This window comes from Amblyomma maculatum, unplaced genomic scaffold, assembly GCF_055883805.1.
Source record: "Amblyomma maculatum isolate TAMU_Amacu unplaced genomic scaffold, ASM5588380v1 scaffold_20, whole genome shotgun sequence".
In the NCBI taxonomy this organism is placed as follows: domain Eukaryota; kingdom Metazoa; phylum Arthropoda; class Arachnida; order Ixodida; family Ixodidae; genus Amblyomma; species Amblyomma maculatum.
In genome coordinates, this window is record NW_028146745.1 from 4,421,340 (window position 1) to 4,439,553 (window position 18,214).

Below are 18,214 nucleotides of genomic sequence, written 5' to 3' on the forward strand. Positions count from 1 at the left end.
TCTCGAGAATTTCGAGTCTGCGACGACGCTACCTTGGCCGCTCCTCGACCGCCACTCCGCTTGTGAACATGGCCGACATTGCATCGCTCGCCCGCAGTGTGGAATTCGTTCTACCGGTATACCAAACTTTTCACGAATGAAGATGCGACGAGGATGTACCGAACCTTTCTCGAAAGCATCAGCTGAGAGTGACAGTGATCCGAGACTTCTGGCACGCTATCGTTTTACGAATGCAGCCATGGCTAGCCTCCGTCCGTCCCTGCCACTCAAGCCTAACATAGATAAGCGCCGTGGATAACCGTGATCCGCCACCAACGTCTGTGCTGTCTTAATCGTCGCATCATCGCATTACGCTTGTGTAGCGCGGGCACATCTCAAGTCGTCACCGGATAAATGGACAACTTTTCGGAGCCCACCCAGTGCAGAGTTGAGGCGCAATTTGAACGTAAATGGTGAGCTCGCCCGCGGCCGGACTCGAGAGTCGAACAGCAGCGGCGCAACTCTCCGTGGTTCGCCCTGCGCGCTTCCGCAGACAGCGGCGAATTTGTGAGGGGAAAAGCATATTGCATGCAGTTAGCTGGGAGGCACCGTAGGCGCGGTGGGAGTGTGCGAACATCTGTGCTGTACCCGGCGCATGGCCTGGCCGTCACCCGAGGATACGTACTACGTAGTACGTCTTCGGACGCGCGGGGCTGTCGAGGGAGCTCGTTGGTGTGCCCGTCCTACGGAGGAATATTCGCGGCCGACGAAGGGCATGGCTTTTCAAGAATGTTTTCAATTAGGGCTCGCAACTGGTTTGAAAACCGAACGCGGCATTTGCTTCGGGAGAGTCGAATTCAGTGTACATGAGCTGCAACGCACTGCGAAGCAGTACGCGTGTTTTCACCGCTCGCCCCCGAGCCGTCTGAGCCCTATGAAGGAGCCATACTCGTAGGAGTTTGCGGATTTTACTTTTTTTTCCTGCAATATATTTTGATGTCTGTCACAGCCCGGCAATAAAAAAAAGTCTGTCAAAGCCTGGCAATAACAAAAATGGCAATGCGGCAAAGGCCGAGAGTAGATCTCACACACACAGAAAAATAAACCGAAGTATTCACACCATTTCTCGAAGCCTACGTCATGTTCTGCGTAACCTTTACGTCACCAACAGCGACTGTTGTCAGATGCAAAAGCATTTCCGGCCAATGTTAACAACCGCCATTTTCATTCAGCTCATAAAACAAGTCCACTGCGCTGTTAACGTCGAGGTCGCTTGCGAATGTTGTTTGAAAGACTTGGCAGGAAAAACTGTGCATGTTACACACTTCAGCACGCAGTATTTAGGCCAACAGTTCACCTTAATCTAGTTCCCATACGCCACTTGCACGGCTTCGAGTGGAGGAGGTATTCTCGAAGAGAACTTGTCGGAGGAAACGCCGAGGGGCGTTCATGAATCTTAATCGGCCCTGGAGTGGAGGAGCGGCTATATTTTCCGCTCCAAGGAGTGGAGGTGGAGCGTCGAGTCGAGGCGCATTTCTGAATACAGGCGTAAAAATGAAATTGACTTCATAATGTGTTCAACACCCGCCATTGCGCCAGATGTAGAGGTAATCGGGAAAGTGCGATGCAGTGACCACAGTATGGTGAGGTCCCGAATCAGCCTAAATCTGAAGAAGGAACGCAACAGAGTTGTAAGGAAGAAACCCATCAACGAATTAGAGGTGAGGGGGAGGGCAGAATAATTCAGGATCTCACTGCAATATAGATATTCAGCTCTTACCGAGGATGGCGACATTACCCTAGAAAAAAATGAACAGACCCCTTCCCCGGCGATTCGTGCAAAGCATTACTTTTGAGGATACATGTCGTGCTTGCTTTATTATACACTCACTCCTTATAAACAGGCAACTTCTCTCAGGCTGGAATTTGGGTTGATGCGCTCATGAAACGCGACGAAAGTATCGAACTCCTCGGTCAAACCTCTTTCATCTACGTCTTTGGCGTTGCAAATTGCACCGACCTTGTGCTCACAAAACCTTTGCGGACACCTATGAACGTGCAGTGAGCGGGAAGATGGCGACCAATATATGTCTATCTTCGTATATGTCGATCTTCGTCCAACCGTGCCGTCCACTGGGCTATTTTGTACTCTCACGCACATGGTAGCATCAGCCATTTCATCGGTCTGTAAGTGCTTCGATAACGCGAAGACAGTCTGGTTACCAAGCACCCACTCCAAGACGTTTCCTAATTTGTCCGCGCTGCTTTTAGTCTTGTTTATTACTATAATAGAGCGCGCAGCTGTGCGCTACGCTGCATGTGTTGTCGGTGGTTCTAGATTATCAGCCTCGCCATGAATTAGCAAAATAGATTTTCACCAGTAATGCCGCTAGAGCGCCCCACCTGTTTTCATCGGCTTGACACAAGCAGACGCGAGCTTTTCCATGGTGTTCTAATCTGGGTGGGACAGTGCAAGCCAGGCAGCAGAGTTACGCGATTTCACGGAAATATAGAATTACGTGAAAAACATTGTCAGTTTCTTGCAGTCATAGCGTTAAAGTCGCACTAGTATTCCGAATTATCAAAATAATATGACTATTGCTAGCAGCTGACAACTAATGCTGCAATGCAATCAGGTTGCTATATTTCCATTTAGCATGATTGGCATGTGTTTGACGTTCTCAACCGTTGTGATTACTACGATGCGAAACATTCTCGTTACCTTAAAAAAAGATCTATATTAAAGAAAAAGAAATCGCGGATTACGGCTAAATATTTATTTAATGTTTGTTGAACTTTGCCGTGTTTGTCAGAGCCATTCAGTTTGATTTCGCATTATTGGTGAACCCTCAAAACTTGGAATGTGTATCCACTACACAAGAGAATGCGTCTCACCTATCTGTATATTTGTGTACTCAGACTTATACCTCTTGATTCCTTATAGCTCTTCGGTGAACTAAGCTAGCTCTTTTGAGGGCTGTCTCTGTTATAAAAACAGCCAAGCTCAAAGTTTATTGGTTCCTCGTCATCTGTGACAAAACTTCTCAGCATTAGCATCGTACTCCCTAACTCATTTCAGACCACCACCTTAGTATGCCAGTCGGCAGCCGGATCTTGAGGAGGGTAAAATGCCATTCAAGTTTTGGTATTCCAAGTCATGTACAGTTTCAGCACCATGGTGGGATATTCATGAATACGCAAAGGTTTTATTTTTGTCGTTCACTAGTGGGTGCACTGTAAGTAAATAGACTTACAAGTCCTATGTTCTGTTTACCTATATTTCTCATCTGAACATGCGAGGGTAATCATGTGCCACCGCATTCATAATTAACAGAGGACCAAAGCAGCAGCGGTCAGTCCAAAGAGTCCGCGGGCCTGATTCATAGCAGGCATGTCTTTCACTTCAATGCCATTACCGCGATAGTTTTGAAGAAATAGGTAAGGAATAGTAAGCTTTTTCAATTCCGGCCTCCTTGCCCACAGAAAGCAAATATTATAATAGCAACATTTGTAGCCGTTCCTGAACTGCGCAAAAGGGATATATAAAAACGCCATATTCAGAGCTGTTTGACACAGAAAAACATTGACCACCATAATTGAGCGGAAAGCGATAGCGATGAAGAAACATGGCAGGATAACCTGACAAAAGATTTCCAACGGCACTCATCAGCTATTTGTTACCTAGTTTAGTTTGCATATTTCTTATTACTTGCTGGATTGTAAATAATTGGGGAAAAGAGACAATAGAGACAAACTTATAGCTGCCGATGTGTTCGTGATATTCTGTTGCTAACAAAAAGAAGAAATGACATGCAATGCATGGTTCATAATGTAAACATTCAGATGAAATAATGACTTATAATCTTAAAAGTCATGTACACCTTAAGAGTTTCGGAATAGAAAAGTAGTACGCTGTAAGGAGCTAAGAATTACAGGCGGAAAATGATGCCAATCATAAGGGATATCTAACCTCGCATATCAAATATCAGGGCACAAAAAATGAGGCGGATGATATATCTCAGACGTACTCCCATCATAAATGTTAACGTTCAATATTCCCCAGACAGTAGGGTGAATCATTTATTTTCTACATTTATGGCAAAACCTTCAATTCAGCAGAGGCCTAAGAAAATATGGAGCAAGATCTAACGGGCTATATATGAAAACGCCAGGGAACGTTGAAGGGTTGGTCCGTAAACAAAGACAACAATTTCCTAATTAAACCATAGGATCCAACAAAGAACTAGTGCATTCGCTAAGAAGAAAAGGTAGTCGCTAATAAAGTAGTGAAAATAGGCACATTTTATGTCGAGGAGAATATCGTAGGTGTACACTCGAGTCTACTGAAACACTAGATGAGATCGAGAACTTTTCTAAGATAGCTTGGCGTGGAGAAGATAGGGTGGATATATGATCAGTCTGAGTGGCCTTTGTACTGCATTGCACAGAGAAGCTAATCTTTGTCTTGTTGCTGATGATAATGAATTGAAAAAGCACATCTGGTATTTATCAGAGCGTGGTAGCGAGCACTGAGAATTAAAACCTCTTTGGGAGTGTTGCAGAATCTGATGGTATGTACGGGAGGGGTTGGGCGCAACAATAGCTAAGCAGACGAGTTTCGCAAGCTTCCTCAGAAAGGATTGTTGCCTCTCCGGTTTGTCAGAGCTAGGATAGAATAAAGGAAGTGACATCTCTCTGTAAGGCAAAAGCAAATAGATTCATCACGCCAAGAGTGACTTATGGAGCGGGAGTAGGAACACGCCACTGGGCTTGTATTGATGACAGAATTAGCACACAAGGAACAAAGCTTAGTCCTCAAAGCGAAGGAACAGGATGAGTACTACGCGGCTCTCTGAGGATACCAGGTAAATGGCCGTCGCTGTGTCATTCAGTTTGCAACCACCGAAGGTTTTCAAACGTCATATAATACCCACAGGTCGCCATGGGAAGGTATGTTTTTATATATAGATTTCAGACTAAGGCTAGCGATGCATAGTAGGCACAGTAGGTGATGACGATAGTACTTCCCACTAACATATCATTGACCGTAATGATCAAACTTCTCCGTTTTTGGCACAGGTAGAATGGTTTGTTCATGTATAACATTTTTTCAACACTTTCGCTCATGATGTATGCGGCTTGCGTCTGTATCAATTTTAGCTAGACATATATACGCATAAAAAACAGAATTTGGACTAGAACTTCCAAGAGAGCACTCTGGAATGCACGATGAGCGGCTAAGCTGCACTCACTCTCACATGGGAAGATAAGATCGGTCCGTCATAATGCGAGCAAGCAATGTCCTAAGACACACACAATATATATATATATATATATATATATATATATATATATATATATATATATATATATATATATATATATATATATATATATATATATATATATATATATATATATATATATATATATATATTGTCACGAACAATAGGGCTAGACGTGCCTAAAGAGACCTGGAGCAGCTGTACCAGCCGTCAGCGTTACGCGCAGAGCGCGCAAGCAGGCTTCAGCGTCTTTTTCGCACAGACGCCACCAAAGAATCTCGGCAACACCAGGTGGCATTACTCCCCCTCCTAAAAAAACAAAAGCAGAGGCTGAGCGCGTGCGATGGGGGTTGCTAGAGAAAACAAAAGGATCAGCAAAGAAACCAAATAGAAAAAGGAAGTGGGGTAAGGTGTTCTACACGACAACGAAACAAGTGCATAGTACACTGCGCATTACCGCGTGAAATACAGCTTCATGTGGACAACGTGCACCACTTCGGAATGTGGTTGCCGATGCGAGTGCTGCACAGTACCCGCTGGAGGAACTTTGTATGTCACTTCCGTGACACGACACAGAACTTCGTAAGGTCGAAAATCACGCGACGCTATTTTTTCAGACAAGCCGGGCAGGCGCATTGGTGTCCCCCCCCCCCCCCCCCCCAACGTGCTCTCTAGGTTAGTATGTAACGTGTCGATGACGGCGGTTGCAGCGACGCGTATTCTTGCCCCCTCTGTTGCTGAATGTGAATGCGGGCAAGTTGTCGTACTTCCTCGACGCGCTGAGCAAACCGTTCGGCGTCTGGCGTGAGAAGATAATCATCAGCGCAGCATGGAAGCACGGCATTTATCGTCTGAACGTCACGTCCGTAGAGCAGGCGAAATGGCGCAAAACGCGTCGCCTCTTTGGATGGCAGTGTTGTAGGCATATGTGACGTACGGTAGAATCTTGTTCCAGGTCTCGCGCTGGGAGTCTGTGTACATTGCAATCATGTCGGCGATAGTTTTATTGAGCCTTTCCGTGAGGCCATTCATCTGTGGATGATAGGCAGTAGTTGTAGTTTAGCGATGGCTCGTGCGACTGAGCTCAAATACGTCGTGCATAAGTTGTGCCTTAAACGCCGTGCCTCGATCGCTGATGACGGGACGGTACGCCGTGGCGCAACACGATTTGCTGCGTAAAAAACTGGGAGCTCTGAGATGACGTGCCGCGCTTCCCCTGCCTGGTTTCCGCATGCCGTGTGAGATAGTCGCTCGCGGCTATAATCCATTTGTTACCAACCGATGTCAGCGGAAATGGGCCGAGAAGGTCTTTGTCGATTTGATCAAACAGCGCCCGGGGAGGCGCAATAGGTTGGAGCAAACCTGCTGGCTTGAGAGGCGGCGCCTTTCGACGTTGGCACCCACGACTGCCTCTGACGTATCGGTGAACGGCGTCAGCAAGTTTAAGCCAATAATAGGCTTGACGAACTTGGGCGAATGTACGTGTAAAGCCCAAGTGGCCAGAGGTGGGCTCATCCTGACTAGCAAGAAAGGATATCGGCATGCAGGTCGGTCGGCACAACGAGGAGGTACGCTCGGTCAACAGTGCTGGAGTTTTCCTTGAATAGAACGCCATACCGGAGACAGAACGAAGACAGGTTCCGAGCAACTTGGCGAAGGATATCTGCAGCTCGACCCTCCAGGTGATCAACGACAAGTTCAAGGTCCGGGTCAGCTCGCTGTCCGGTCATTAGGTCTCAAGCACTCACCAGGCCAAGAAAACCGCTCTCGTCGTCCGTGCTCTCATCGACTAAACTGACGGGTGTGCACGACAGCTCGTCAGCATCTTCGTGCTTCTGGCCAGATTTATACACAATGGTGTAGTAAAATTCTTGGTGGCGAAGGTTCCATCGTGCTAGGCGCCCCGATGGGTCGCCGAGGTTGGCCAGCCAGCACAAAGAATGATGGTCGGTGACCACTTTAAAATGGCGGCCGTATAGGTAAGGCCTGAATTTCATGGTTGCCCACACAACCGCAAGGCATTCCTTTACCGTAGTGGAATAATTTGTCTCGTCGCGGGAGAGCGTGCGGCTGGCATACGCGATGACCTTTTCAATGCCTGATTGGTGTTGAACGAGTACAGCGCCGAGGCCGATATTGCTGGCGTCAATGTGGAGTGTCAGCGTCTTCATGAAAGTGGGCAAGAACAGAGTTGGTTTCCAGTCGTCTGCGCAGCTCCGCAAAAACCTCTTGTTGCTCGGCGCCCCACACGAACTGTGTATCATCGCGCAAGACGAGTCAGGGGGGCGGCAACCTTAGAAAAATTGGCGATGAAGTGGCGGTAGTACACCCAGAGACTCAGGCAACAGCAGAAGTCTTCTCTGGGTCTGGCCTCACGCCAACGGCGCTCACGAGATTACCGAAAAACTTCAACTCTTTGTAGCCAAAGTTACATTTCCCTGGCTTGAGTGTTAAGTCAGCTGATCGAAGGGCGTCTAACATTGCGCAGGCTTTGAAGTTGTTCGGCAAATGTTTCAGTGAACACGACGACATCATCGAGGTAAAGTAAACTAATTTGCCATTTGAGGCCAGCGAGGACCGTGTCCATCATGCGCTGAAAAGTAGCCCGCGCTGAACACAGGCCAAACGGCAGCACTTTAAACTCATACAGACCATCTGGGGTGACAAAAGCCGTTTTTTCGCGGTCCCGCTCATCGACCTCAATCTGCTAGTACCCGGTCTTCAGGTCGATTGAGGAGAAGTACTGGGGCAACGTAGTCTGTCGAGCGAGTAGTCGATACGGGGCAGCGGATAAACGTCTTTTTTAGTGATGTCGTTCAATTTTCTATAATCAACACAGAAGCGAAGGGTGCCATCCTTTTTCGTTACCAGCACTACAGGGGACGACCATGGGCTGTTGGAGGGTTGGATGACACCATCACAAAGCATCTCCTGAACCTGTGTCTGAATCGCTTCACGTTACGTCGTTGAGATGCGGTACGGCTGCTGGCGTATAGGGCGTAATTATGCGGTGCTTCACAAGAGACGTCTGTCGAATTTTCGATGAGATCGCGAAACATGCGCTGTATTCTAGGAGGAGAGAACGGAGTTCGCGTTGCGGTGTTTTCGAGAGATCTGTACGAATATCAAGACGGTCTAGGGATGGGTACACATTTTCAACTGCACCGAACATAGAACATTGAGAGACGTCCGCTAAGCAGTCGGCGCATGCGATTGCAGTAGCGCGGAAAAGATGACGGGGTTCATTCGTGAAGTTAGTCACCAGGAGCTCAGATCGGCCGTTACGGAGGTGGATGAGACTCCGCGCCGAGGTGATGCCGTGGGTGAGTAAAAGGGGCGGATTTCCCTCAGCTACCACCGTCCCTTCACGTAATTCGTCGCAGGTAACAGTCACAAAAACAGTGGAACGTGTCGGAATAGAAACGCTTTCAGCGGCAATTTGAAGGGCGGCGCGGGGGTGCTGGTGATTCTCGGTGTAAGCATCAGCAGCTTTCTCCGTCGAAAATGTCACGGTACACTCCCAGAGATCGATAATGGATCCACCCCCCGGAGAAAATGTACACCAAGGATACAGTCGCGGGAGCAGTCAGGTATTACGAGGCGCTGACAACAAACGTAGAGTTGCGAATTTGGACTCTCGCCGTGCTCTGACCGCTCGGACTCACGACATGTCCGCCAGCGGTGCGAATCTGCGTACCAGCTCATGGCGTCATTACTTTTTTTTAAGATGCGCTGCTGGACTCCCACCTAAAATCGAAAACTCAGCGCCAGTGTCTACCAGTGCGCTAACCATATAGCCGTCAAGGACCACAGGTATATCCAACGAGAATCTATCTTCATGTGTACGAACTGTCGTCGGGGCCATCAAGTCGTGGTCGCTCACAGGTCGGGTTGTTGGGGGGTCTTCGTCGCGTCGATTGCAAGCGGCCTCGCCCCCAAACGTCGCTGTCTTTAGTTTTCCCGACGCTGACTAGGTGACCGTCGCTGCGACATCCAAGAGGAGCTGGGCTGCGACGATGATCGACGTGGAGACGGAGAGCGTGACTGTCGTTGGGAAGTTTCGCCATGCGCTGGTGAGATAAGTAGTCCTCAATCTCACGAGGTCGTTGGTCGAGTGGAGGGCGACGCATGTTGATGGAAAATCCGTGCAGTCCCAGGTCCCGATAGGGGCACTGGCGATACAGATGAAATGGTTTCCCGCAATGGAAGCAAAGGCGCTGGTGATTTAGGCGCGCCACTGGTCAGCCTTCCGCTGGGGTGGTCGTTGGTTGTCGATGTACGGCTCAGTTTGTGCAGAATAGAGTGGGCCTTGATCGGGCGGCTGTATGGCGTCGTAGTAGGCGCAGGGCGTCACAACATATCTGCATACATTGGACGATGGTACTCCGCGGGAAATTGTGGCGGATCATAAGATGGTACCGAAGGCCTCAATGCTTGAAGCTTTTCGCGGCAAATGGCAGCAATAGAGCCGACGATCGACTGGGGAGCAACGAAAACCATCTGAATCTCTTTGCGTAAAACAGAGCGGATGATGTCCCAAAGATTCTGGGTGGACCCGAAGGCCGATAGCGGCTCCTCAACCGAAGCGGTGAGTACCGGTCTATCGTAGGTGGTAGACCGAGCTGGAGCATCCGCTCCATTTTGCCAGCTTCCCCAAGAAACCCGGTAACCGTGCTCGGTGGATTACGCACGAGACCAGCAAATAGTTGTTCTTTAACTCCGCGCCTGAGGTGGCGCACCTTTTTGTCTTCGGGCATGGGCGTGTTTGATCATCGGAAAAGCCGGGTCATGTCCTCCACATATGAGCTTACAATCTCATTCAGCATCTGCATACGAGACTGTAAGGCCCTTTCTGCGCGTTCTCGCCGATCCGCGTTGGTATAGGTCTCAAGGACTCGTCGGCAGAACTCGCGCTATGGCGGCTTTTCGGTACTCGTACCACGTGCGAGAGCCACCTTCCAGGCTGAAGAAGAAGTGCCTAAGCTTGGCGCCATCGTCCCATTCATTGAATGACGCGACCTGTGCAAACTGGACGAGCCAGGCTTGAACGTCTTCGGTTTTACTGCTGTGGAAGGGCTGAGGCTGTATGGCTTCTGCAAAGTGTAGTAAAGTGGCAGGTCGAGGGGCGGTTGCTGTGCTGAACTTCAACGGCCCGTGCTCAGGGGGCAGGCCTTGATTCCTCCAGGTAGCACGGTGCACAGGTATGTCGACTGGCACAGGAGTTCAGTCCAGGGTGGCGGAGGTGTGCGGGACATGTACTGGGATCGATAAGCAGGACCGATACCAAAATATGTCGCGGACAATAGGGCTAGACGTGCTTAAAAAGACAGGTAGAAGCTGTACCAGCAGTCAGCGCTTTGCACAGAGCGCGCGAGCAGACTTCGGCATCTTTTTATTTCAGACGCCACCTAAGAATCTCGCGAACACCAGGTAGGAATATTTATGGATGCGAGAACATTTAACGTACTTGGCCCTTTATAAAATTATAGAGCGAATTGTAGGCTTTATTTAAAGAAACATTTTATTGGACTCGACGTTTCGACCAGAAGCTGGCCTTCATCAGGAGTGCAAACTTAAACAAATTTTATATATATATATATATATATATATATATATATATATATATATATATATATATATATATATATATATATATATATATATATATATATATATATACCATTATATATATATACCATTATATATATATATATATATATATATATATATACCATTAAATGTTAACTGAACAAATGCTCTACAGTATTAGTGGGACTGAGCTACCTTTTAGCACATATATCACAGAGCCAAAAAGTAAACAACATATACTTAGACGCACTGCAGTCGATTTACTTTGTTCCTTTCAGATATTTTGATTTCTAAATGCCGATAGTGTGTAAATTACCAAGACTTATTATTGAAGTACGATGTATCACGATCTGGGGCAACCGTGGAAGCGACGGCCATTTCGAATCTTCGCTGAAGGAACCGATAGACGTCGTAGAAAAATACCTGAGTAATACGAGGCTCCTCTGTTTGCCCAGAAGTCAGAGCTCCTGCTGTACCGTCCCACGCAGAAGGGACGACCACCTAGCGGATCAAAGAAGACAGATTATGAAGAAATCAGGTTAAACACGAGTGACGGCGGAACCATCCCCATCGTGAAAAAAATGAAAGTTGTAGGCATGATTATAAAATCCAGTCAGTAAGCTTATATACAAGACTGAAAATTCAATGAGGGTACTAAAGAGAATCACCAATAGGAGAAGTGGCATGACGGAGGAAAGCCTGATACGACTCAAGCAATTCTTTTACATATGCCATATAACCTACGTGACTGCCTTTCACAATTGGTGAAAGGCGGAGAAGAACAAAATAGACGTAATTATAGGGAGTATATATAGGACCGCGCTTGGAATGCCAGATTCGACTAGCACCAAGCTTCTGCTACAATTAGGAATCCACAACACTTTGCACAAAACTCGCAGAAGCGCAGCTAGTAAGACTGACGACCACCGCAGCTGGACGACACATACTCGAGCGGCCTCGCATTGGCTACCAACCTCAATACGGGGAGAAAGAAGTAATCCCGCGAAACGTTAGGGACGGCATGCGAGTCGCACAAGTTCTCAGAAACGTACACCCGGCGTATAATCAAGGCAGAAGGCAGGCCAGAGCAGCGGCCCTGGTGCCGAACTACGAACAAACAGAGGAAGCGCACTTCGTGGACGCCGAGTATCAAGACGATCGACTACAGGCTGTCTTGGTTGTCGATACTGCCGGAACGCCTGTCCACTCCGCCAGCATAGAGTCCTGACACGCTGAAGTGACCGAAGAATTTACTTTTACATTAGCCATATCTGATCCCGATTGCGGGATCGTTGTCAGCAACTCGCGCACGGCAATAAAGAATTACGCCCAGGGGAGAATATCTGTGGAAGCCTGCCGAATAATCAAGGACTTCAAACTCTCACCGGACAACAAGGTCGAACTAGTTTGGTTCCCAGCATATATGGACAACGTATCTCCGCATATCACCAATCTCAACGAAGTCTCTCACTCCGTAGAACGGGGTCTCGCTTACGGTGCCGGAGAAAGGGAAAGCAAAGAAGGGGGAGAGAGAGGATGATGAACTTTAGACTTAACCAAAGCCTTATACCTGGCCCGCCGGACATTCCCTCCGCCTAGCAGCAAACTATGCAGAGCTCAGGCAGTCGCGTGGAGGCAATTACACACATACCCGAGCCAGCTGCAGTACAACAGGATTTACCCCTAAATATACGACACCAACACATGCAAGGGCTGCAAACCAAACATAGCAACACTTAACCACATTCTCTGGAAGTGCAAAGCACAACTGAAAGGCGTTAATGCTGAAACCCTCTAGTCGAGGTGGTATGCCGCTCTGCGCAGCTCCAGCCTCAACGACTAACTCTAGGTCGCCCAGCAGTTCCTAATGGCGGCAAAGCGACAAGATCTCGACGTTCCCATGTTGATGACTAGGCCCCGTCGCCTTAAACTCGGTCGGAGATCAAATAAAGATATGCCCCCTCCTCCTCCCTGAAGGTATCTGTCACTTTTTGTTAAGTTTTCTTTAAAACAATATATGCCCATCAACTATCCCGCACAGCAACGAACCAAAGATATACTATACGGAACAAAGGGATGCTTTTAAATGCCAACTCATGTCAGTGCTCAGATATAACTGTATAGTTTATTTATGTTGCCAACTTTTTTTTTTTCAGACATGCCTACCTACTCAACGTCAATAACTTTGGGTAAAGCTCCTGCACTGCTATTGATGTTCCTCGCACTGGGTGAGGCTAGCAATCACAGTTTGTTTTCCAGCAACCTTATAAAGCTGTTTTATAATATGATATCAGAAACGATACCACACGCAATTATTATTTTGCCCTGAGATATTACCGCCAGGTACAGTCGTGAGGAAATGTGGTATACAACACTCAGCCAGAGGCAGAGAAAACAGCATCCCAACTTTATCTAGCAACAGCTATCTAAGATCGAGACAATAGTGGCTGTGCATGTGTCGGTGTCGCTGTCCCTTACGCTCTAGCTAGACGGCATTTCGACGCCGTTTTCCCGAGCTCTGTCACTGCCTGAGTGTTGGATACTATTTTTGCTCACGACTGTACGTGCTATATATAAAGTAGAAACATACGTAACAGATGCTGGGAGGTGACATATAAACCTCAACAGTAATTTAAGCATCAACCAAACAATATTGATTATCACACATATTCAATTATTGGCCTAGCGCAGAGATCCTAAGAAATTCCGTTTATTTTGTTTAGTTTATTGTACTCCTAACTAGTCGAAACACCAAAATTCTAGTATATCGCACACATCATGCTTGGGAAGGTGTGTAATACGTTCAACTCAAATATGCGTAATTTAGAAGTAAAACTTCGTTGCCACGAATTCAGTACGGTGTCTGCTTCAGGAATTAGTAAGCGGTTTTGCAGTTCTACACAAAGAGTAGAGTGCAACTGGTCCTTTAACGGCAATACGGGGATATGGACATCCTCGCTTTACTGCATATCTTCAGTTACTAAGGTATAGGATGACCATTGGTAATGTTTTATATTTATATTTATGTACAAAAGCTACACAGGCTGTATATAGATGCTTTCCTCGCTAAACTACTTTCAGAATACATTGGGCTTGCCCACTTACTTTCATACTAGCCATGCATATTTCCAGAGTGCTGCTTCCTTTTAAGGAAACGGCGGAAAAATTAGACACTTTTAGTAGCGTCACGCAGTGGCGATGCGTACGCAGCGACGATTCGGGTAACGAATGCGCATGCGCAGATTCGTACGCAACGCGGTCTGTCTTGCGGGCGCACGTACGCATCAAATCGCGGCGTACGCCCATTGCTGTGTGCGTTCCGGGACGCGTTGACAACATAGCGGCGCGCTGTCCACCTGCTTCGGAACGTATGCATCTCGTCGCTCTTTTCTCTGACGCGATAGCTCGCACTAAATGGTGCAGTTGTCTTCTGTTACACCCATCTCGCCCACACGACAAGGTATTAGCTACAAATATTCCTGGTGTTCTAGATAACTTAGCGAATTTGAGGCTGCTATGTCTATCTCTAAGCTGTTTATATAGTCGTCATAGCAATGACATTTCTTCTTACCCTTCTTGTCGCTTTGGCTTGTGGCTTTCATTTTCTTCACTTTGTCTAGTTTTTATCATCGTAATAAAATTATTGCTAGTGCAACTATTCTTCTCATCAGCAAGTACAGCTGAAAGTGTCTTTTTTTTTTTTTCAAACCAGTGCGCACGTGCTTTGACTTATTCTCACTAGGTGGCGCCCCGCTGCACTACCGCTTATGGCGGAGGGTGCGGCACGGTCAACTGAAGGTGTCGTGTTCGCGTTGTTTGCAGCCCACGCGCCGCAGCGAGTTATAGGTACGCGCATTTGCTACGCACGCCCAACTAAAAGCGCCTGTATCGCGATTTACGTTGTCTACGACAGGCATCGCCTAATCCTTCAACTCTCAGTTCTATTTACAATCCAGACATATAAGGAGCTCCATGGAGGACCGCCCTGTCTATTTTAGAGCCCTGATCTTAAATTTCCGTTCATGGCTCGAGCTGCATTGGCTGTGCCAATACGTGTAACCGGCAGTTGAAACGAGGAACATAGCGGAGAATGAAAGTATGGCGATTGCGATAACGTGAGGAGGACTAAAGGGTAAAGGGTACAGTAGGTACAGTGGCAGCATGAAACTAAAAGGGAAGGAAGAGGAGGCTAAGCGATAGCGTGATGAGGAAAGCGGAAAAGGAGGGTATGGTGGAGACAGATGAGACTGAAATCACTGCGAATGGGAAAAATGGCACCAGGTTCGATTCCCGATGCTACCGGGTACGGCCTGGATTATAATGGGTACAAAATTTCATCTGGACTGGGGCTCGGCTTTTCTTTCGGGAAAAACTTGACAAAGTTGCCATGGGCCAAACGGGCCACATAATGGGGTTCTTTCCCACAAGGCGGACTTGTGGTTGTCAGATGGCAGAACGAATCACTGCCCATCGGCGCAATTCAAGGATTCAGTTCAGTTCAGTCGTTCAGTCGTGTCCGACTCTTCGTGACCCTTTCGACCATGTCCCGCCACGCTTTCCGGTCTCTCGCTATCTTCCTAACATCACATAGCTTCATCTGCAGTGTCTAGAGGATGCCATCTAACCATCGCGTTCGCTGCCTATCCCTTCTCCGGCGACCCTCAACCTTTCCCAACATCAAATCTTTCTCCAGCGATTCCTCTCTTCTCATCAGATGACCAAAGTAGCTGAGCGATAACTTTAGAATTGGACCCTCCAATGAGCAGTCAGGGTTTATGGTCGACAATATCGACTGATTTGATCTTCTGGCAGTCCAAGGAATTCTCAAGAGTCTTCGCCAGCACCACAATTCAAATGCGTTGCGTCAATTCGTCGGCGGTCGGCCTTTTTCACAGTCCAACTCTCGCATCCATACATCACAACTGGAAAGACCATAGCACGAGTTATACGGATTTTGGTCAGCAGACTAATGTCTCTGCTCTTTTCGAGGCGGTCAAGGCTAACCATTGCTCTCTTTCCCAGAAGCAGGCGTCTCCTAATTTCATGGCTACAGTCTCATTACGAGGTAATCTTGGAGCCCAAAAACAGAAAATCTGTCACAGCTTCCACTTCTTATCCATTGATGGTCCAGGACTTGATAGGGCAAGACGCCATGATCTTTGTCTTTTTAATGTTCAGTTTAAGCCCAAACTTCTCACTCTTTTCTTGTACGCGCATCAGAAATCTCTTGAGTTCCACTTCACTTTCTGCCATTAAAGTGGTATCATCCGCATATCTAAGGTTGTTGATACGTTTTCCAGCAATCTTCACTCCAGCTGAAGACTCGTCCATATCGGCCTTCCTCATGATGCACTCTGCATATAGGTTAAATAGGCAGGGCGACAGTATGCAGCCTTGCCTCACTCCTTTCTCGATCGGGAACCAGTCAGTAAGACCATGCCCAGTTCTGACTGTGGCCTCTTGCCCTTCAACAGGTTCCCGAGGAGATAGATGACGTGAATTGAAACTCCCATCTCTTGGAGAGCTTGCCACAATCTGCTGTTATCTACGCAGTCAAAAGCTTTCGCTTAATCAATAAAGCAGAAGTAGATGGGTTTCTGGAACTCTCTTGCTTTTTCCATGATCCAGCGAAGGTTGGTAATTTGGTCTCTAGTTCCTCTACCCATGCGAAACCCAGCTTGCACGTCCGGAAGCTCCCGATCCACATACTCCTGTAGCTTACCTTGGAGGATTTTCAACATCACCTTGCTAGGACGCGAAATAAGCGCGATCGTGCGGTAGTTGGAACAATCTTTGGCACTGCATTTCTTTGGAATGGGGATGTAAACTGACCTCCTCTAATCCTGTGGCCACTGCAGGGTTGTTCAAATCTTCTGACATGATGTATGCAGAATGTTAACAGCGTCATGGTTGAGGTTTTGAAGAAACTCAGCTGGAATGCCATCAATTCCGCTAGCTTTGTTCTCAGCAAGGCTGGCTAAGGCCCATTCAACTTCACTCTTCAGAGTGCCCGGCTCGAGATCAGTAATCACAACCTTGTTATGTTATGTTTGCACATTCGGGTCCTTCTTGTACAGTTCTTCTGGGTATTCCTGCAACCTCTTTTTTATCTCTGAGGCTTCAGTGAGGTCCTTGCCTCGTTCGTCCTTTATCACGCCCAGCTTAGCACAGAAGCTTCTTTTGATATCTTTGATTGTCTTATACGGAGCTCTTGTGTTCCTTAATTGGCTGTTGTCCTCAACTGCTTGGCACTGTATGGTCAGGAAAGCATTCTTATCTCTCCTTGCTATTTTCTGAAAATCCGCATTGAGAACCTTGTATCTTTCTCTTTCCCCCATAACTTTTGCCATCCTCGTTTCCTCAGCTATTTGCAAATTCTCTCCAGATAACCAGTTTGCTTTCTTGCATTTCTTTTGCTTTCGAACTACCTTAGTAGCAACTTCGTGTATTATTTTACGAACATCAGTCCACATGTCTTCGGGCTCTCTGTCTTCTAGGTCTAATTCTTGAAATCGACTCCTCACTTCCACAGCACATTCTAATGGAATTTGATCCAGATCATACCTGAAAGGCCTTCTAATTTTCTGCGTTTTCCTCAATGGAAGCGTAATTTTGGCAACAAGAAGCTGATGATCGGTGCCACAATCGGCCCCAGGCCTTGTTTTTACTGCTTGTATAGCGCTTCTCCATCTCTGCCGGCGAAGAATATAATCGACCTGATTCCTGTACAGACCGTCCGGTGAAGTCCATGTGTACAGGCGCCTCTTGTGCTGTTGAAAATGAGTATTCGCTATGGTGATGTTGTTTTCTTGACAACAAAACTCTACTAGCCGCTGCCCAGCTTCATTTGGCTCGCCAAGACCGAACTTGCCTATAATTACGGATATTTCTTCACTCCCGACCTTAGCATTCCAGTCTCCTATGAGAATAACGACTTCTGATGATGGGGTGCGGTCTAAAAGGCATTGTAGGTCCGCATAAAGTCTCTCAACATCAGCTTCTTCAGCAGTAGTGGTCGGTGCATAGACTTGGATAACTGTTATGTTGAAAGGGTGACCTTGGATCCGAAGTGAAATCATTCGGTCGTTTTTGGGGTTCTACCCTAGCACTGCTTTGCCCATTCTTCTGTTTACTATGAGAGCGACCCCATTCCTTCTCTTGGATTCGTGCCCACAATAAAAGACATAATGGTCGCCGGAGTTAAATTCGCCTATTCCGGTCCACTTGAGCTCGCTGATACCCAAGATATCAATGTTCAATCTGTCCATTTCTCGCTTGACGATATCTAGTTTACCTTGCGTCATAGATCTTACATTCCATGTTGCTATTTGATATATCTCCTTGCAACATCGGACTTTCCG

At 47.2% G+C, this 18,214-nt stretch overlaps 1 protein-coding gene across 1 annotated transcript in view; it reads left to right on the forward strand.

The window, feature by feature from the left end:
- LOC146171543 (uncharacterized) overlaps positions 1-18,214 on the forward strand; it is a 146,822-nt gene that overhangs the window by 43,998 nt on the left and 84,610 nt on the right. Inside the window, exon 2 of the mRNA XM_084586480.1 lies at positions 13,010-13,081. Coding sequence (XP_084442606.1) covers positions 13,012-13,081 — 70 coding nt within the window. The 5' untranslated portion in view covers positions 13,010-13,011. The remainder of the gene's footprint in view (positions 1-13,009; positions 13,082-18,214) is intronic.